The sequence below is a fragment of the Scyliorhinus torazame genome, chromosome 10 (genome assembly GCF_047496885.1).
Source record: "Scyliorhinus torazame isolate Kashiwa2021f chromosome 10, sScyTor2.1, whole genome shotgun sequence".
Taxonomy (NCBI): domain Eukaryota; kingdom Metazoa; phylum Chordata; class Chondrichthyes; order Carcharhiniformes; family Scyliorhinidae; genus Scyliorhinus; species Scyliorhinus torazame.
Genome location: NC_092716.1, coordinates 214,405,516 through 214,426,857, shown reverse-complemented (window position 1 = coordinate 214,426,857; position 21,342 = coordinate 214,405,516). Strand labels below are relative to the sequence as shown.

Below are 21,342 nucleotides of genomic sequence, written 5' to 3'. Positions count from 1 at the left end.
CATGTCCGACTCTTCCCTCCCATGTCCGACTCTTTCCCCCCATGTCCGCCTCTTTCCCCCCATGTCTGCCTCTTTCCCCCCATGTCCACCTCTTTCCCCCCATGTCCACCTCTTTCCCCCCATGTCTGACTCTTTCCCCCCATGTCAAACTCTTCCCCACTTTTCCGACCCTTCCCCCCCATGTCTGATTCTGCCCCCATGTCCGACTCTTCCCCCATGTCCGACTCTACCCCCCCATGTCCGACTCTTCCCCCCATGTCTGATTCTGCCCCCATGTCCGACTCTTCCCCCATGTCCGACTCTACCCCCCCATGTCCGAATCTTCCTCCCCATGTCCGAATCTTCCCCCTCATGTCCGTCTCTTCCTCTTCATGTCCGATTCTTCCTCCCATGTCCGACTCTTCCGACTCTTCCGCCCCTTGTCTGACTCTTCCCTCCCATGTCTGACTCTTCCCCCACATGTCCGACTCTTCCCCTCATGTCCGACTCTTTCAGCTTCCCCATAGCCGACTCTTCTCCCCATGTCCGAACTCTTCCCTCCCATGGCCGACACTTGCGTCCCATGTCCGACTCTTCGTCCCCCATGTCCGACTCTTTCCCCCCCATGTCCGACTCTTTCCCCCATGTCCGACTCTTCCGCCCCCCCATATCCGACTCTTCTCCCCATGTCCGACTCTTCTCCCCATGTCCGACTCTTCCCTACCATTTCCGACTCTTCCCTACCATTTCCGACTCTTACCCCCCATGTCCGACACTTGCCATCGTGTCTGTCACTTCCGACTCTTTCCCTGCATGTCCGACTCTTTCAGCTTCCCCATATCCGACTCTTCTCCCCATGTCCGACGCTTCCCTCCCATGTCCGACTCTTCCCTCCCAAGTCCGTCTCTTCCCTCCCATGTCCGTCTCTTCAGACTCTTCCTCCCCTTGTCCGACTCTTTCAACCCCCCCATATCTGACTCTTCTCTCCATGTCCGACCCTTCCCCCCATGTCCGACTCTTCCCCCCTTGTCTGACTCTTCCCCCCCATGTCCGCTCTTCCCCCGCCAGGTCCGACTCTTCCCCCCCATGTCCGACTCCTCCACTCCGTGTTCGACTCTTCTACAGCATGTCCACCTGTTTCAGTGCCCCCCATCTCCGACTCTTCCCCCCATATCTGACTCTTCCCCCCCATGTCCGACTCTTCCCCCCCAATGTCCAACACTTCCCCCGCATGCCCAACTCTTCCCCTGCATGTCCGACTCTTCCCCCGCATTTCCGACTGTTCCCACCCATGTCTGACTCTTCCCCCCCCCCATGTCCGACTCTTCCCTCCCATGTCCGACTCTTTCCCCCCATGTCCGCCTCTTTCCCCCCATGTCTGCCTCTTTCCCCCCATGTCCGCCTCTTTCCCCCCATGTCCACCTCTTTCCCCCCATGTCTGACTCTTTCCCCCCATGTCAAACTCTTCCCCACTTTTCCGACCCTTCCCCCCCATGTCTGATTCTGCCCCCATGTCCGACTCTTCCCCCATGTCCGACTCTACCCCCCCATGTCCGACTCTACCCCCCCATGTCCGACTCTTCCCCCCATGTCTGATTCTGCCCCCATGTCCGACTCTTCCCCCATGTCCGACTCTACCCCCCCATGTCCGAATCTTCCTCCCCATGTCCGAATCTTCCCCCTCATGTCCGTCTCTTCCTCTTCATGTCCGATTCTTCCTCCCATGTCCGACTCTTCCGACTCTTCCGCCCCTTGTCTGACTCTTCCCTCCCATGTCTGACTCTTCCCCCACATGTCCGACTCTTCCCCTCATGTCCGACTCTTTCAGCTTCCCCATAGCCGACTCTTCTCCCCATGTCCGAACTCTTCCCTCCCATGGCCGACACTTGCGTCCCATGTCCGACTCTTCGTCCCCCATGTCCGACTCTTTCCCCCCATGTCCGACTCTTCCGCCCCCCCATATCCGACTCTTCTCCCCATGTCCGACTCTTCTCCCCATGTCCGACTCTTCCCTACCATTTCCGACTCTTCCCTACCATTTCCGACACTTGCCATCGTGTCTGTCACTTCCGACTCTTTCCCTGCATGTCCGACTCTTTCAGCTTCCCCATATCCGACTCTTCTCCCCATGTCCGACGCTTCCCTCCCATGTCCGACTCTTCCCTCCCAAGTCCGACTCTTCCCTCCCATGTCCGACTCTTCCCTCCCATTTCCGACTCTTCCCTCCCATTTCCGACTCTTCCACACCATGTCCAAGTCTTCCCTCCCATGCCCGACTGTTCCACACCATGTCCGACTCTTCCACACCATGTCCAACTCTTTCAGCCCCCGCATGTCCGACACTTCCTCCCCATGCCCGAATCTCCCCCCCCCCCCCCCCCCACACCCCCCCCTCCCCCCCACACCCCCCCCTCCCCCCACCCATGTCCGACTCTTCCCTCCCATGTCCGACTCTTCCCTCCCATGTCCGACAGCTCCAGGGTCCCAGGTTCGATTCCGGCTTGTGTCACTGTCTGTGCGGAGTCTGCACGTCCTCCCAGTGTCTGCGTGGGTTTCCTCCGGGTGCTCCGGTTTCCTCCCACAGTCCAAAGATGTGCAGGGTAGGTGGATTGGCCATGATAAATTGCCCTTAGTGTCCAAAATTGCCCTTGGTGTTGGGTGGAGGTGTTGAGTTTGGGTAGGGTGCTCTTTCCAAGAGCCGGTGCAGACTCAGGGGGCCGAATGGCCTCCTTCTGCACTTTAAATTCAATGATAATCTATGATTAATCTAGGACAAAGGTTCGGCACAACATCGTGGGCCAAAGGGCCTGTTCTGAGCTGTATTTTCTATGTTCTATGTTCTTCCCTCCCATGTCCGACTCTTCCCTCCCATGTCCGACGCTTCCCCACGTGTCCGACTCTTCCCCCACATGTCCGACTCTTCCCCCACATGTCCGACTCTTCCCTCCCATGTCCGACTCTTCCGTCTCTTCCCCCCCCCCTTGTCCGACTCTTTCAGCCCCCCCCCCATAGCCGACTCTTCTCCCAATGTTCCACACCATGTCCGACTCTTTCAGCCTCCCCATGCCCGACTCTTCCCTCCCATGTCCGACTCTTCCCTCCCCTGTCCGACTCTTCCGTCTCTTCCCCCCCCCCTTGTCCGACTCTTTCAGCACCCCCCCCATAGCCGACTCTTCTCCCAATGTTCCACACCATGTCCGACTCTTTCAGCCTCCCCATGCCCGACTCTTCCCTCCCCTGTCCGACTCTTCCCTCCCCTGTCCGACTCTTCCCTCCCCTGTCCGACTCTTCCCTCCCCTGTCCGACTCTTCCCTCCCATTTCCGACTCTTCCCTCCCATTTCCGACTCTTCCCTCCCATGCCCGACTGTTCCACACCATGTCCAACTCTTTCAGCCTCCCCATGTCCGACTCTTCCCCCCCATGTCCGACTCTTCCCCCCCATGTCCGACTCTTCCCCCCCATGTCCGACTCTTCCCCCCCATGTCCGACTCTTCCCCCCCATGTCCGACTCTTCCCCCCCATGTCCGACTCTTCCCCCCCATGTCCGACTCTTCCCTCCCATGTCCGACTCTTCCCCCCCATGTCCGACTCTTCCCCCCCATGTCCGACTCTTCCCCCCCATGTCCGACTCTTCCCCCCCATGTCCGACTCTTCCCCCCCATGTCCGACTCTTCCCCCACATGTCCGACTCTTCCCCCACATGTCCGACTCTTCCCCCACATGTCCGCCACATGTCCGACTCTTCCCCCACATGTCCGACTCTTCCCCCACATGTCCGACTCTTCCCCCACATGTCCGACTCTTCCCCCACATGTCCGACTCTTCCCCCACATGTCCGACTCTTCCCCCACATGTCCGACTCTTCCCCCACATGTCCGACTCTTCCCCCACATGTCCGACTCTTCCCCCACATGTCCGACTCTTCCCCCACATGTCCGACTCTTCCCCCACATGTCCGACTCTTCCCCCACATGTCCGACTCTTCCCCCACATGTCCGACTCTTCCCCCACATGTCCGACTCTTCCCCCACATGTACGACTCTTCCCCCACATGTCCGACTCTTCCCCACATGTCCGACTCTTCCCCCACATGTCCGACTCTTCCCTCCCCTGTCCGACTCTTCCCTCCCCTGTCCGACTCTTCCCTCCCCTGTCCGACTCTTCCCTCCCCTGTCCGACTCTTCCACAGCATGTCCACCTCTTTCAGCGCCCCATGTGTGACTCTTCCCCCCATGTCCGACTGTTCCCCCCATGTCCGACTCTTGCCCCACATGTCCGTCTCTTCCCCCACATGTCCGTCTCTTCCCCCACATGTCCGTCTCTTCCCCCACATGTCCGACTCTTCCCCCACATGTCCGAATCTTCCTCCACATGCCCGATTCTTCCCGCCCCCCCCCCACGTCCGACTCTTCACCCCCCATGTTCAATTCTTCCCCGCATGTCCGACTCACCCCCCCCCCATGTCCGACTCTGCCCCCCCAAGGTCCGACTCTGCCCCCCCAAGGTCCGACTCTTCCCCCCCAATGTCCGACTCTTCCCTCCCATGTCCGACTCTTCCCCCCCATGTCCGACACTTCACCCCCCCATGTCCGACTCTTCCCCCCATGTCCGACTCTTCCCCCCCATGTCCGACTCTTCCCCCCCATGTCCGACACTTGCCCTTGTGTCTGTCACTTCCGACTCTTCCCTCCCATGCCCGAGTCTTTCAGCCCCTCCATGTCTGACTCTTCCCTCCCATGTCCGACTCTTCCCTCCCCTGTCCGACTCTTCCCTCCCCTTTCCGACTCTTCCCTCCCATGCCCGACTCTTCCCTCCCATGCCCGACTCTTCCCTCCCATGCCCGACTCTTCCCTCCCATGCCCGACTCTTCCCCCACATGTCCGACTCTTCCCCCACATGTCCGACTCTTCCCCCACATGTCCGACTCTTCCCCCACATGTCCGACTCTTCCCCCATGTCCGACTCTTCCCTCCATGTCCGACTCTTCCCTCCCCTGTCCGACTCTTCCCTCCCCTGTCCGACTCTTCCACAGCATGTCCACCTCTTTCAGCGCCCCATGTGTGACTCTTCCCCCCATGTCCGACTGTTCCCCCCATGTCCGACTCTTGCCCCACATGTCCGTCTCTTCCCCCACATGTCCGTCTCTTCCCCCACATGTCCGAATCTTCCTCCACATGCCCGATTCTTCCCGCCCCGCCCCCACGTCCGACTCTTCACCCCCCATGTTCAATTCTTCCCCGCATGTCCGACTCTTCCCCCGCATGTCCGACTCACCCCCCCCCCCCCATGTCCGACTCTGCCCCCCCAAGGTCCGACTCTGCCCCCCCAATGTCCGACTCTTCCCTCCCATGTCCGACTCTTCCCCCCATGTCCGACACTTCACCCCCCCATGTCCGACTCTTCCCCCCCATGTCCGACTCTTCCCCCCCATGTCCGACACTTGCCCTTGTGTCTGTCACTTCCGACTCTTCCCCCACATGTCCGACTCTTTCAGCTTCCCCATATCCGACTCTTCTCCCCATGTCCGACTTTTCCCTCCCATGGCCGACTCTTCCCCCCCATGTCCGACTCTTCGCCCCCAATGTCCGACTCTTCCCTCCCATTTCCGACTGTTCCACACCATGTCCGACCCTTCCACACCATGTCCAACTCTTTCAGCCCCCCCATGGCCGACAGTTCCTCCCCATGCCCGAATATTCCCCCCCCATGTCCGACTCTTTCTCCCCCATGTCCGACTCTTCCCTCCCAAGTCCGTCTCTTCCCTCCCATGTCTGTCTCTTCAGACTCTTCCTCCCCTTGTCCGACTCTTTCAACCCCCCCATATCTGACTCTTCTCTCCATGTCCGACCCTTCCCCCCATGTCCGACTCTTCCCCCCTTGTCTGACTCTTCCCCCCCCATGTCCGCTCTTCCCCCCGCCAGGTCCGACTCTTCCCCCCCATGTCCGACTCCTCCACTCCGTGTTCGACTCTTCTACAGCATGTCCACCTGTTTCAGTGCCCCCCATCTCCGACTCTTCCCCCCATATCTGACTCTTCCTCCCCATGTCTGACTCTTCCCCCCCAATGTCCGACACTTCCCCCGCATGCCCGACTCTTCCCCTGCATGTCCGACTCTTCCCCCGCATTTCCGACTGTTCCCACCCATGTCTGACTCTTCCCCCCCCCCCCCCATGTCCGACTCTTCCCTCCCATGTCCGACTCTTTCCCCCCATGTCCGCCTCTTTCCCCCCATGTCTGCCTCTTTCCCCCCATGTCCGCCTCTTTCCCCCCATGTCCACCTCTTTCCCCCCATGTCTGACTCTTTCCCCCCATGTCAAACTCTTCCCCACTTTTCCGACCCTTCCCCCCCATGTCTGATTCTGCCCCCATGTCCGACTCTTCCCCCATGTCCGACTCTACCCCCCCATGTCCGACTCTTCCCCCCATGTCTGATTCTGCCCCCATGTCCGACTCTTCCCCCATGTCCGACTCTACCCCCCCATGTCCGAATCTTCCTCCCCATGTCCGAATCTTCCCCCTCATGTCCGTCTCTTCCTCTTCATGTCCGATTCTTCCTCCCATGTCCGACTCTTCCGACTCTTCCGCCCCTTGTCTGACTCTTCCCTCCCATGTCTGACTCTTCCCCCACATGTCCGACTCTTCCCCTCATGTCCGACTCTTTCAGCTTCCCCATAGCCGACTCTTCTCCCCATGTCCGAACTCTTCCCTCCCATGGCCGACACTTGCGTCCCATGTCCGACTCTTCGTCCCCCATGTCCGACTCTTTCCCCCCCATGTCCGACTCTTTCCCCCATGTCCGACTCTTCCGCCCCCCCATATCCGACTCTTCTCCCCATGTCCGACTCTTCTCCCCATGTCCGACTCTTCCCTACCATTTCCGACTCTTCCCTACCATTTCCGACTCTTACCCCCCATGTCCGACACTTGCCATCGTGTCTGTCACTTCCGACTCTTTCCCTGCATGTCCGACTCTTTCAGCTTCCCCATATCCAACTCTTCTCCCCATGTCCGACGCTTCCCTCCCATGTCCGACTCTTCCCTCCCAAGTCCGTCTCTTCCCTCCCATGTCCGTCTCTTCAGACTCTTCCTCCCCTTGTCCGACTCTTTCAACCCCCCCATATCTGACTCTTCTCTCCATGTCCGACCCTTCCCCCCATGTCCGACTCTTCCCTCCCATTTCCGACTCTTCCACACCATGTCCAAGTCTTCCCTCCCATGCCCGACTGTTCCACACCATGTCCGACTCTTCCACACCATGCCCAACTCTTTCAGCCCCCCCATGTCCGACACTTCCTCCCCATGCCCGAATCTTCCCCCCCCCCCCCCCCCCCACACCCCCCCCCCCCCCCACACCCCCCCTCCCCCCACCCATGTCCGACTCTTCCCTCCCATGTCCGACTCTTCCCTCCCATGTCCGACAGCTCCAGGGTCCCAGGTTCGATTCCGGCTTGGGTCACTGTCTGTGCGGAGTCTGCACGTCCTCCCCGTGTCTGCGTGGGTTTCCTCCGGGTGCTCCGGTTTCCTCCCACAGTCCAAAGATGTGCAGGGTAGGTGGATTGGCCATGATAAATTGCCCTTAGTGTCCAAAATTGCCCTTGGTGTTGGGTGGAGGTGTTGAGTTTGGGTAGGGTGCTCTTTCCAAGAGCCGGTGCAGACTCAGGGGGCCGAATGGCCTCCTTCTGCACTTTAAATTCAATGATAATCTATGATTAATCTAGGACAAAGGTTCGGCACAACATCGTGGGCCAAAGGGCCTGTTCTGAGCTGTATTTTCTATGTTCTATGTTCTTCCCTCCCATGTCCGACTCTTCCCTCCCATGTCCGACGCTTCCCCACGTGTCCGACTCTTCCCCCACATGTCCGACTCTTCCCCCACATGTCCGACTCTTCCCTCCCATGTCCGACTCTTCCGTCTCTTCCCCCCCCCTTGTCCGACTCTTTCAGCCCCCCCCCCATAGCCGACTCTTCTCCCAATGTTCCACACCATGTCCGACTCTTTCAGCCTCCCCATGCCCGACTCTTCCCTCCCATGTCCGACTCTTCCCTCCCCTGTCCGACTCTTCCGTCTCTTCCCCCCCCCCCTTGTCCGACTCTTTCAGCCCCCCCCCCATAGCCGACTCTTCTCCCAATGTTCCACACCATGTCCGACTCTTTCAGCCTCCCCATGCCCGACTCTTCCCTCCCATGTCCGACTCTTCCCTCCCCTGTCCGACTCTTCCCTCCCCTGTCCGACTCTTCCCTCCCCTGTCCGACTCTTCCCTCCCCTGTCCGACTCTTCCCTCCCCTGTCCGACTCTTCCCTCCCCTGTCCGACTCTTCCCTCCCCTGTCCGACTCTTCCCTCCCATTTCTGACTCTTCCCTCCCATTTCCGACTCTTCCCTCCCATGCCCGACTGTTCCACACCATGTCCGACTCTTTCAGCCCCCCCATGACCGACTCTTCCCCCCCATGTCCGACTCTTCCCCCCCATGTCCGACTCTTTCCCCCCATGTCCGACTCTTTCCCCCCATGTCCGACTCTTCCCCCCCATGTCCGACTCTTCCCCCCCATGTCCGACTCTTCCCCCCCATGTCCGACTCTTCCCCCCCATGTCCGACTCTTCCCCCCCATGTCCGACTCTTCCCCCCCATGTCCGACTCTTCCCCCCCATGTCCGACTCTTCCCCCCCATGTCCGACTCTTCCCCCCCATGTCCGACTCTTCCCCCCCATGTCCGACTCTTCCCCCCCATGTCCGACTCTTCCCCCCCATGTCCGACTCTTCCCCCCCATGTCCGACTCTTCCCCCCCATGTCCGACTCTTCCCCCCCATGTCCGACTCTTCCCCCCCCATGTCCGACTCTTCCCCCCCCATGTCCGACTCTTCCCCCCCCATGTCCGACTCTTCCCCCCCCATGTCCGACTCTTCCCCCCCCATGTCCGACTCTTCCCCCCCCATGTCCGACTCTTCCCCCCCCATGTCCGACTCTTCCCCCCCATGTCCGACTCTTCCCCCCCATGTCCGACTCTTCCCCCCCATGTCCGACTCTTCCCCCCCATGTCCGACTCTTCCCCCCCATGTCCGACTCTTCCCCCCCATGTCCGACTCTTCCCCCCCATGTCCGACTCTTCCCCCCCATGTCCGACTCTTCCCCCACATGTCCGACTCTTCCCCCACATGTCCGACTCTTCCCCCACATGTCCGACTCTTCCCCCACATGTCCGACTCTTCCCCCACATGTCCGACTCTTCCCCCACATGTCCGACTCTTCCCCCACATGTCCGACTCTTCCCCCACATGTCCGACTCGTCCGACTCTTCCCCCACATGTCCGACTCTTCCCCCACATGTCCGACTCTTCCCCCACATGTCCGACTCTTCCCCCACATGTCCGACTCTTCCCCCACATGTCCGACTCTTCCCCCACATGTCCGACTCTTCCCCCACATGTCCGACTCTTCCCCCACATGTCCGACTCTTCCCCCACATGTCCGACTCTTCCCCCACATGTCCGACTCTTCCCCCACATGTCCGACTCTTCCCCCACATGTCCGACTCTTCCCCCACATGTCCGACTCTTCCCCCACATGTCCGACTCTTCCCCCACATGTCCGACTCTTCCCCCACATGTCCGACTCTTCCCCCACATGTCCGACTCTTCCCCCACATGTCCGACTCTTCCCCCACATGTCCGACTCTTCCCCCACATGTCCGACTCTTCCCCCACATGTCCGACTCTTCCCCACATGTCCGACTCTTCCCCCCATGTCCGACTCTTCCCTCCCCTGTCCGACTCTTCCCTCCCCTGTCCGACTCTTCCCTCCCCTGTCCGACTCTTCCCTCCCCTGTCCGACTCTTCCCTCCCCTGTCCGACTCTTCCACAGCATGTCCACCTCTTTCAGCGCCCCATGTGTGACTCTTCCCCCCATGTCCGACTGTTCCCCCCATGTCCGACTCTTGCCCCACATGTCCGTCTCTTCCCCCACATGTCCGTCTCTTCCCCCACATGTCCGTCTCTTCCCCCACATGTCCGACTCTTCCCCGACATGTCCGAATCTTCCTCCACATGCCCGATTCTTCCCGCCCCCCCCCCACGTCCGACTCTTCACCCCCCATGTTCAATTCTTCCCCGCATGTCCGACTCTTCCCCCGCATGTCCGACTCACCCCCCCCCCCCATGTCCGACTCTGCCCCCCCAAGGTCCGACTCTTCCCCCCCAATGTCCGACTCTTCCCTCCCATGTCCGACTCTTCCCCCCATGTCCGACACTTCACCCCCCCATGTCCGACTCTTCCCCCCATGTCCGACTCTTCCCCCCCATGTCAGACTCTTCCCCCCCATGTCCGACTCTTCCCCCCCATGTCCGACACTTGCCCTTGTGTCTGTCACTTCCGACTCTTCCCTCCCATGCCCGACTCTTTCAGCCCCTCCATGTCCGGCTCTTCCCTCCCATGTCTGACTCTTCCCTCCCATGTCCGACTCTTCCCTCCCCTGTCCGACTCTTCCCTCCCGTCCGACTCTTCCCTCCCCTTTCCGACTCTTCCCTCCCATGCCCGACTCTTCCCTCCCATGCCCGACTCTTCCCTCCCATGCCCGACTCTTCCCTCCCATGTCCGACTCTTTCAGCCCCTCCATGTCCGGCTCTTCCCCCCATGTCTGACCCTTCCCCCCCCCCCCCCCCATGTCCACCTCTTCCCCCAACCTCCATGTCCGACTCATCCTTCCCTCCCGATGTCTCACTCTCTTCTCCCCCCCCGTCACCACGTGAGACAGCGGAAGCAATAAAAGACAACCATGATGTCATAGGAAATGGGTAAGTTGTTAACTTCTCAGTTTAAGGGGCACTGTGTAAAAATCTAGCATCTGGATATGGGTAAATTGTGTCCTACATAGTAGGTAATCCAAAATATAATAGTTGATGCAAGAGAAGTAAAATTGAGACATGGTAGGATTTCTCAGTTGAGTGGAATGTGTGTGTCCTGTAATATGTGCAAAGTAATGGATGCTATCAGTGTGCTAGATGACCATGAATGCAGGAAATGCTGCCAGATGCAGAAATCTGCGCTCCAGGATTCAACGCCCGAGCGGCAGCTGGTGTTACCATGCCACGTCTGTGAGACTGAGAGTTCTGTGGATAGCATTTTCAGAAAGGTGGCCACTGTATCCATCTGACATGGCCACTTCCAACTAAGCACAGAGCAACTCGCAAGGACTGATGGGTAAAATGGACAAGCCAAGAGTCAGGCAGGTTCTGAGCCTGAAATGCATATTTGTCAGCAAAGTCCAGCGTTATCGAAACCCCGTCCCATTAGAATGTTAATCAGGCCGATTAGCAGGTGATGGCCCATCTCCCCCAACACAAAGGACTGGTCCTCCAGCTACCGCGACAGTCCCAGACATTTCGCCGCCACTCCAAGGGAAACACAAACAATGAGGTCAATGACCGCTTGAGACACGCCCAGTCATCCAGATCCCCGTCCACTTATTGGCTAAGGAATCGAATGGAGTGATCAGGGATCACCCAATTAGTAAGGGCCAAATGGAAGGACCGCCCAAAAGAGCGGGAAAGCCCCCCCAAGTATAAAGGAAGAGTTTGCCATATGCTAGCTCTCTTTTGGCCTTGGTACCCCGGTCACGGTCATTGCCAACTGCAGCAACACCAGAAGCAAGTTCGAGTTCAACGCCCACTACCAGAAGGACGAGCCCAGCCGAGCAGCAGTTACCACTTCAAACCCAAGAGATCCTGAACAGCGGCCACTGTTTCCAGACCTAAACCGGGTGCCCGAAGTTAAGTACAGGTTGTCTTAGTAATAGGTGTAGTTAACTAGTAGTGTTTATGTTGCATGATTAATTGTCTTTAATAAAGTACCCTTGACCTTGAACTAACTAACTGGTGTTTGGCTCTTTGATCGATAGCCGGTTGAAACTTATGATGGTATCATTCGATATCTGGCGACTCTAAGCATTCGGATATAGACAATATAGAAAGAAGGCAAATTCACTGATTGATACAGAGCCAGAGAAACAAGCACAGTAAAGAGGAATCGGCAACAGTTATTGGCGACATCTGACGGGACTGGACCCAGAAGTGACCGTGTCACTCCGAGATAACCCACAAAAGCATTTGAATTAGAATCCAAATTGGCAAAATAAAAGAAACCACAAGCAAAACCAGTATCGATCAAACCTCCAGAATTCGGAAGAGTGTAATTTGTATGCGTACTAACAAAGGGATAGAAGGTAAACTCGTAGATTTTGTTGCGTGAAACTTTCGGGAGTTGCGTAAATCGGAAAATAGCGTAAGCCGTACCCATGTTTGCACCACCGCTTTATTCCCCCTTGTACCAAATGTCCGGTAGAAAGACGTATTTGTAGGGATGGCCATGAAGGCAATGGATCCACAAGAGCCCGAGGTGGCAGCGACCAAGAGATCAGAACAGTGCCCCATTTGGGAGGAAGAGATCAGGAAATACCTGAAAGGGAAAGGATGGCCCCTATGGTTGGAATTTTGCTCCAATGAAGAGACAGGTCCTGGTAGCATAGGACAGACTTGGTGGGACAGCCTGACCGAGATCCATAAAAAGAGTTTAGCTAAGGTTCGTAAGCCGATGGCAATCGTGTCCTGTCTGGCACAATTGCGAGGCACAGAAGAGGTCATGATGACGCTCCACAAGCAGCTTGAGGAGAAAGAGAAAAGTAGAGAGGGAGATTTAAGTGAGTGCGAGAAGTTAAATGTACAGCTCCGGGAGCATTTAGCAGCGAGGGACAAGGAAATGGATGATGTCAAGAGGGCACATCAATCCTGTCTCGTCCAGCTTAGCAGCTTCCAAATCCAATGTGATAAGGTCTACCAGGATACACAGCGTGCTGTACTGGTTAGAGAAGAGACAGAGAATCAGGTACAGATCCTAAAGAAACAATGCGATGATTTAAAAGCAGCCCTCCGAGCACTCCACAGTTCCACCACGGAACAGAGGCAGAGTTCAGTGGACCATGCCAAATGCAGGCAGCAAATTGCAAGGTTGCAATCCCTGCTATCAGTTCAAAACGGGCTTAGAGACACCTTTAGCCCAAAGCTAGACCAGGAAGACGGCCCCGATTGGTAGGAACCCAGCGAAACGGCCCAACGGTACATAAGTGAGACCGAGAATCAAAATAGAGCCCCCCAGGCCCCGAAAAGAAAAGCACCGCACCTCCGACTGCACAGACAGCACCCAGCCCAATGAACCCTATTACCACACAGCGCAGGGTTACCACGGAAGGCCAACCCGATTTTGTATACACCACCCCATTATCGATCACCCAGTTACGAGATACCCGCGAGAAGATAGAGACGTTCCTCCCCACATCGGACCCACATCACTTTTTCGAGTTAGAAAAACAGCAAACCCTGATGTATGGTTTAGACGAGCTGGAGCAGATTAAGCTCACAGTCAGGTGCTTAGACCCGTCTGTTAGTTCAGCCCTTCCCGATCCACAAAATGTAGGAGGAGTTAGCCTCCAAGAAATGAAAACGGCCATTTTAGATGCCATAGGATATAACAGAGAAGATCCGGTAGACAGACTCAACTATTGCAGGCAGAAAAATGGAGAGCATCCAACAGTGTTTGCTGGACGCCTTTGGATCCATTTCACTGCGGTATTCGGTGAGTTACCCCGGCCCATTTATCAGTAGACAATACGGCCAAATGGACCCATACGTTTGTGTCCCACGCCACAGAGGCAGGACAGAAGGCTTGCGCCAATTATGACCCCTCAGACCCAGCGCACAATGAAGTGTGGGTTCTGAAACGATTGTCCAAAGCTTGGGAACAGTCGGTACTGAGAAAGGCAGAACACGAGAGAGTAGACGCCACCATGAACCCAGTAACGGCACACCAAGACCCCGCATGGGTAAATGAAGGCAGAGGTACAGCACAGCACACCAAGACACAGGAATGCTACAATTGTGGACACGAAGGACATTATGCCCGAGAATGCAGTGCCTCCCCTAAGCAGCAAAGGAATCAGCACCCAAACGCACACCCCCAGAAACAATACCCGACCCATTCACAGCGTTCGCGCCCGACCAGATAATTCGGCCATGAATGGCACTGATTGTCAGTGTTCGGGCTCCCCAACTTCAGTCTGCGATACACTTTGGGACAAGTCCGGAAGACCGGTCGTTGCAGGCACAGTCCGGGGACACCCTGTAGAGTTGCTTTGGGATACAGGAGGGTCCCGAACCACGTTAAACTCCTCCACCATATTCCAGAAAGAAATATGGTCCACTACGGATACCATTACCCCTAGTGGCTTTACAGGTCACCTCCAGCAGGGACACATCACAGCCCCTGTGGATGTACAGCTCGGTAATATTAGGACAAAACATTCGGTTGTTTTAGTAGACTTGCCCCAGCAGAACACATCCTGGGCATCGATTTCATGAATCCACACAACCTCTCATTCGACCCAGTTAACCGATGCATCTGGAAAATGGTTAGAGCAGCATGAGCCCCGTCCATGCTCACAGTATGAGATTATGCCCATAGAATCAGCTCAGTAGGAGAGTACTGGTTTGATCCACAAATTATTTCCACAGACAAAGCAGTTAGAGAGGTCTTGAAAAGACATAAGACAGCATTTGCCCAGCACACACACGACTGCGGTAAAATCCCAGGTGTTGTAAACATTACAGGCCCCGATCCCAAACCCCAGAAACAGTACAGCTTCCCCCAGCAAGCTGAGGGAGAGATAGCCAAGGTAATTCAATGCTTATTGACGCAAGGAGTCATTCGACCTGTTGCATCGACAAATAATGCCCCGATTTGGCCCGTAAGAAAACCCGATGGGTCATGGCGACTGACCATCGACTACCGGGAATGGAACAAAGTAACCCCCCTAACATCCCCCACCGTTGCCACGAGTTCCGAGACCGTATTGAGACAGGGGGCAAAATTCTCCGGTATTGGCGCGATGTCCACCGACCAGCGCCCAAAACGGCGCAAATCAGTCGGGCATCGCGCCGCCCCAAAGGTGCAGAATCCTCCGCATCTTGGGGGGGCCGAGCCCCAACCTTAAGGGGCTAGGCCCGCACCGGACTAATTTCCGCCCCGCCAGCTGGCGGAAAAGGCCTTTGCTGCCCCGCCAGCTGGCGCGGAAATGACATCTCCAGGCGGCGCATGCGCGGGAGCGTTAGCGGCCGCTCCCGGCATCCCCGCGCATGCGCTGTGGAGGGAGTCTCTTCTGAGGCAGAAGAGACTCCATGGTGGAGACCGTGGCGAAGGCGGAAGGAAAAGAGTGCCCCCACGGCACAGGCCCGCCCACGGATCGGTGGGCCCCGATCGCGGGCCAGGCCACCGTGGGGGCACCCCCCGGGGCCAGATCGCCCCGCGCCCCCCCCAGGACCCCGGAGCCCGCCCGCGCTGCCTTGTCCCGCCGGTAAGGTAGGTGGTTTAATCTACACCGGCGGGACAGGCATTCTAGCAGCGGGACTTCGGCCCATCCGGGCCGGAGAATCGCGGGGGGGGGCCCGCCAACCGGCGCGGCGTGATTCCCGCCCCCGCCGAATATCCGGTGCCAGAGAATTCGGCAACCGGCGGGAGCGGGATTCACGCCAGCCCCTGGCGATTCTCCGACCGGCAGGGGGTCGGAGAACCTCACCCCGGGACTCGAGTCGAATTTTTTCCCATTTTAGACATCAGTAATGGCTTTTGGTCCATAAAACTGGACAAAGCATGGCCGTATAAATTTGCGTTCACAGTCCAGGGACAGCAGTACACGTGGACGTGCCTTCCACAAGGCTTCCACAACTCCCCCTCCATTTTTCACAGACAATTGGCAAACGGATTATCTAAATTTTCCCTCCCTGAATGCCTTGCTCAGTATGTGGACGACTTGCTCCTACAGACTGACACCAAGGAAGAGCACGTCTCACTTCTTTTGGAATTATTGGAACTCCTTACAATGATTGGATGAAAAATTAACCCCAAGAAGTCCCAAATTCTTCAGGAAAAGGTCACGTATTTAGGTACAGTCATCACGCATGGGAAGCGTGAAACAGAACTCAAACAGATTGATTCCACTGATTCCACTGTAAATTTGCCCTTGCCGCAGCACATTACAGCCCTCCGGTAATTTGTAGGACTGGTTGGCTACTGTCGGAACCATATCGACGGATTCACCACAAAGGCAGCCCCACTCTGCGATTTATTAAAGAAACAGGCACCATGGAAATGGCTTCCACATCCACACGGAAACGGATGCCGTGGATGCATTGAAACGCGCCCTGAGCACAGCCCCCGCTTTGCAAGCCCCCGATCCCCACTCCCCGTACGCCATAGAGGTAGCGACCACAGATCGCACCCTTTCGGCCGTACTCCTGCAGGAAAGGCACGAACGTCTGGGACCCATGGCCTACGCCTCACGAGTCTTAGATCCGGTCGAACAACGATTTTCAGCGTGCGAGAGGCACCTATTAGCAGTTTTCTTGCGGTACAGAACTTCTCGTACATAACCGGACTCAACCCAGTAACCATTTTGACCGAGCACACCCTGACACAGCTTTTATTGGATGGCCGACTAAAAGACGGCACAGTAAGACAAATTGGCGCAGCGCGATGGACCCAACTCCGACAGGGACGCGACATCACGTTAAAACGGACCAAAATGCATACATTTTTGGACGATAATTTGCATTATGCAGGAACCCCATATGAGTGCGAGATCACAGCCCCCAAGCACCGCACAGGCCCCTTTGTTCCCAGGTCGGTACCAAGAAAGACAGGTATCGGACCCCAGCCCACAGACAAAGCCCTGAGAATTTATGTAGACGGATCCTCCACAGTCCTTGAGGGAAAAAGGATAAAAGGCTGTGGCATTTATGTAGAGGACGCGCAGGGACGCGCTTTAGAAGAGATAGCTTTAAAGTTGCCTGGACACTTAGGTTCGCAGGCAGCCGAGTTAGCGGCCATTGTTTACATTGTCCAGCACCCCGATTCATTCCCGACCCCTGCAGACATATATTCGGATAATTTGTACGTCTGCAACAGCCTTACAGCATTCCTATCCCTGTGGGAATCGAGAGGATTTATCTCCGCGAACGGAAAACCTCTACCCTCAGCCCCACTACCAAAACATATCCTTCAGACAGCTAAAGGCAGAAAATACGGCATCATCAAAGTAAGAAGTCACCATCGCTCCTCCCCACCCGGTAATGTGAAAACTGACGCCCTGGCGAAGGCAAGCTCACGACATGGCCACTTTTGGCAACCCCCCCCGAGAGTGCCCCAGTACACGCAGTTCAGGTCTCACAGACCAACATCCAAGACCTAGCCTAGGCACAAAAAGAAGACGAAACATTGAGGGAAATTTTAAAAGGAACCTTCCCAGCTCCCTATGACAGGTTTAGAAATCCTCTGACGGTCCATGAGGGAATCGTTTTAAAAGATGGAGTTTATGTAGTCCCCACCTAGGACAGGAACAAAATAATTTGCAAGTTCCATGACGGACATGGACATCAAGGGATTGAATCCACCCTTACCCACCTCAGACCCCTCTGCTGGTGGCCAGAGTTGAAAACCGGCGTGTCCAACTACGTCGAGAATTGTTTAATTTGCGCCGAGAACAACCCCGATAGGTATGCGAGGAAAGCCCAGCTACGACATACCCGCCCTGTGTGGTAGTCACCACTGATGTATAAATTGTATATATAGGATGCTGATATCGGCGCTTTACGGTAAGGCCTCGGTACTGCAGGTACGGGGGTAGAACCGTGCCTGCTGGCCCCGCCCAGTAGGCAGAGTATAAATATGTGTGCTCCCAGTACAGCAACCATTTTGTCAGCTACTGTAGGAGGCCACACATCTCAGTGTAATAAAGCCTCGATTACATCCTACTCATGTCTTTGTGTAATTGATCGTGCATCAATTTATTACACTGAGTTTTTCAAAAGATGGACCTCCGCATCAAGCCGGATCGTCTGCAGCTGCATCCGGAAGCAGACAACGCCAAAACGGACTTTGAACATTGGCTAGCCTGTTTTGAAGCGTACATCGGGTCTGCGTCAGACGAAATTCCAGAAGCACAGAAACTCCAGATCCTTTACACGTGGCTGAGTTCCAACGTCTTTCCACTTGTCCAGGACGCGCCGACCTACACAGAGGCCATGGCGCTACTGAAGGAAATTATGCTCAGCGGACTAACACACTCTACGCCAGGCACCTCCTCTCCACGTGCCGTCAACTTCCCGGTGAGTTGGTGGAAGATTTCTGGCGCACCTTGCTCCCCCTAGTTAGAGACTGTGACTGTCAGGCCGTTTTGCCCACGGAACACTCGAATTTGCTAATGAGAGACGCATTTGTTACGGGCATATGGTCTGACTACATCCGCTAGCGCCTCTTAGAGGGGGCCACGCTCGACCTCGCGGCGACCAAATAACTAGCGCTTTCACTTACGGTCGCATCACGCAACATTCAGGCCTATGCCCCCGACCGCGTGGCCCACCCCCGCTGTGCATGGTGGACTCCGCAGACGGCCGCCCCATCGTGGACCCCATCAGCGACTGCCCTCAGCCAATCCCACGCCTGTGCCGCGCGGCAGCCAACCAACCCTGGGGGACCAAATGCTACTTCTGCGGGCCGCTATTAATCGCCGCTATTATCCTGGCACCCCCCACGTGCAGCCAGTGGGTGCCGCCATCTTCCCCTCCTAGGACCACGTGCGGCCAGTGGACGCTGCCATCTTGCCCGACTGGCAACACGAGTTGTTCCTCCCAGGACCAACGGGTGCAGCCATCTTGCTTCCCCCACGACATGTGTGACCCATGTGCACAGCCATCTTACCCGACTCAGGACCCATGCCCGTCGGCCGCTCATCGCCTGCAACCGCCAACTACCAGCCGCGTCTCTCCTTGGTCACGATTGACCAGTCTCGACCACACAACCTCGCGACTGCTTCAACTAAAGTGAAGGTCAATGGGCATGAGATCTCCTGCCTGCTGGACTCCGGGAGCACTGAGAGCTTCATTCACCCCGATACGGTAAGGCGCTTCTCCCTCGCGGTACACCCCGCTAACCAGAGAATCTCCCTGGCCTCCGGGTCCCACTCTGTGGCGATCCGGGGGTACTGCATCGCCACTCTCACTGTCCAGGGCATGGAGTTCAGCGGCTTACGCCTCTACGCCCTCCCCAACCTCTGCGCTGCCTTGCTACTTGGCCTGGACTTCCAGTGCAACCTCCAGAGCCTAACACTGAAATTCGGCGGGCCCCTACTACCCCTTACTGGGTGCGGCCTCGCGACCCTCAAGGTCGACCCATCTTCCCTTTTTGCAAACCTAACCCCGGATTGCAAATCCGTCGCCACCAGGAGCAGACGGTACAGCGCCCAGGACAGGACCTTTATCAGGTCTGAAGTCCAGCAGCTGCTTCGGGAAGGCATCATCGAGGCCATCAACAGCCTCTGGAGAGCCCAAGTGGTAGTGGTCAAAACTGGGGAGAAAAACAGGATGGCCGTTGACTAGTCAGACCATCAATCGGTACACGCAGCTCGACGCGTACCCTCTCCCACACATATCTGATATGGTCAATCAAATTGCACAGTACCGGGTCTTCTCGACAGTAGACCTGAAATCGGCCTACCACCAGCTCCCCATCCGCAAGGCCACTTTCTTAGGGTTCCCTTAGGCGCCACCAACGGGAGATGTACCGAATGGTTGACCGGTACGGGCTACGGGCCACTTTCCCATACCTGGATAACACCACCATATGCAGCCACGACCAGCAGGACCATTTCTCCACACCGCCATGGTCCTCAACCTCACGTATAACAAGGAGAAGTGCGTGTTCAGCACGAACTGCTTAGCCATCCTCGACTATGTGGTCCAGAAAGGAGTTCTGGGGCCCGACCCCAATCGCCTGCGCCCCCTCATGGAACTCTCCCTCCCCCACTGCCCCAACGCCCTCAAACGTTGCCTGGGGTTCTTTTCGTATTACGCCCAGTGGGTCCCAAATTATGCGGACAAGGCCCGCACACTCATTCAATCCACTGTTTTTCCTCTGATGGCCGAGGCTCACCAGGCCTTTAACCATATCAAGGCCGACATCGCCAAGGCCGCGATGCAAGCGGTTGACGAGACACTCTCCTTCCAAGCCGAGAGCAATGCATCAGACGTCGCTCTGGCCGCCACCATCAACCAGGCAGGCAGGCCCGTGACATTCTTTTCCTGCATCCTCCATGCCTCCAAAATTCGACACTCCTCTGTCGAAAAAGAGGCCCAAACCATCATAGATTATCATAGAACTTACAGTGCAGAAGGAGGCCATTCAGCCCATCGAGTCTGCACCAGCTCCCGGAAAGAGCACCCTACCCAAGGTCAACACCTCCACCCTATCCCCATAACCCAGTAACCCCACCCAACACTAAGGGCAATTTTGGACACTAAGGGCAATCTATCATGGCCAATCCCCCTAACCTGCACATCTTTGAACTGTGGGAGGAAACCGGAGCACCCGGAGGAAACCCACGCACACACGGGGAGGATGTGCAGACTCCGCACAGACAGTGTCCCAAGCCGGAATCGAACCTGGGACCCTGGAGCTGTGAAGCAATTGTGCTATCCACAATGCTATCGTGCTGCCCTCGTTGAAGCTGTGCGGCATTGGAGGCATTACCTGGCCGGCAGGAGATTCACTCTCCTCACTGACCAACGGTCGGTTGCCTTCATGTTTAATAACACACAGCGGGGCAAGATCAAAAATGATAAAATCTTGAGGTGGAGGATCGAGCTCTCCGCCTACAATTGAGAGATTTTGTATCGCCCCGGTAAAGCTCAACGAGCCCCCCGATGCCCTATCCCGAGGTACATGTGCCAGCGCACAAGTGGACCGACTCCGGACCCTGCATGACAACCTCTGTCACCCAGGGGTCACACGTTTTTACCATTTCATCAAGGTCCGCAATCTGACCTACTCCATCGAGGCAGTCAGGGCGATCACCAGAGACTGCCAGGTCTGCGCAGAGTGTAAACCGCACTTCTACCGGCCAGACCGTGCGCGCCTGGTGAAGGCCTCCCGCCGCTTTAAACGCCTCAGCGTGGAATTTAAAGGGCTCCTCCCCTCCTCTGACTGCAACACCTACTTTCTCAATGTGGTCGATGAATATTCCCGATCCCCCTTTGCCGTCCCATGCCCCGACATAACGTCTGCCACCGTCATCAAAGCCCTCAACACCTTCTTCGCTCTGTTCGGCTTCCCCGCCTACGTCCACAGCGACCTGGGATCCTCATTCATGAGCGATGAGCTGCGCTAGTACCTGCTCAACAGGAGCATTGCCTCGAGCAGGACGACCAGCTATAACACCAGGGGAAATGGGCAGGTGGGGAAGGAGAATAGGACGGTCTGGAGGGTA

At 56.7% G+C, this 21,342-nt stretch overlaps 1 protein-coding gene and 1 long non-coding RNA gene across 2 annotated transcripts in view; one reads left to right on the top strand and one right to left on the bottom strand.

Annotated features, from left to right (window-relative positions):
* tesmin (testis expressed metallothionein like protein) overlaps positions 1–585 on the bottom strand; it is a 48,902-nt gene extending 48,317 nt beyond the window's left edge. The window contains exon 1 of the mRNA XM_072466772.1: positions 469–585. Coding sequence (XP_072322873.1) covers positions 469–585 — 117 coding nt within the window. The remainder of the gene's footprint in view (positions 1–468) is intronic.
* LOC140384554 (uncharacterized) overlaps positions 1–21,342 on the top strand; it is a 98,281-nt gene that overhangs the window by 62,442 nt on the left and 14,497 nt on the right. The window lies entirely within an intron of this gene.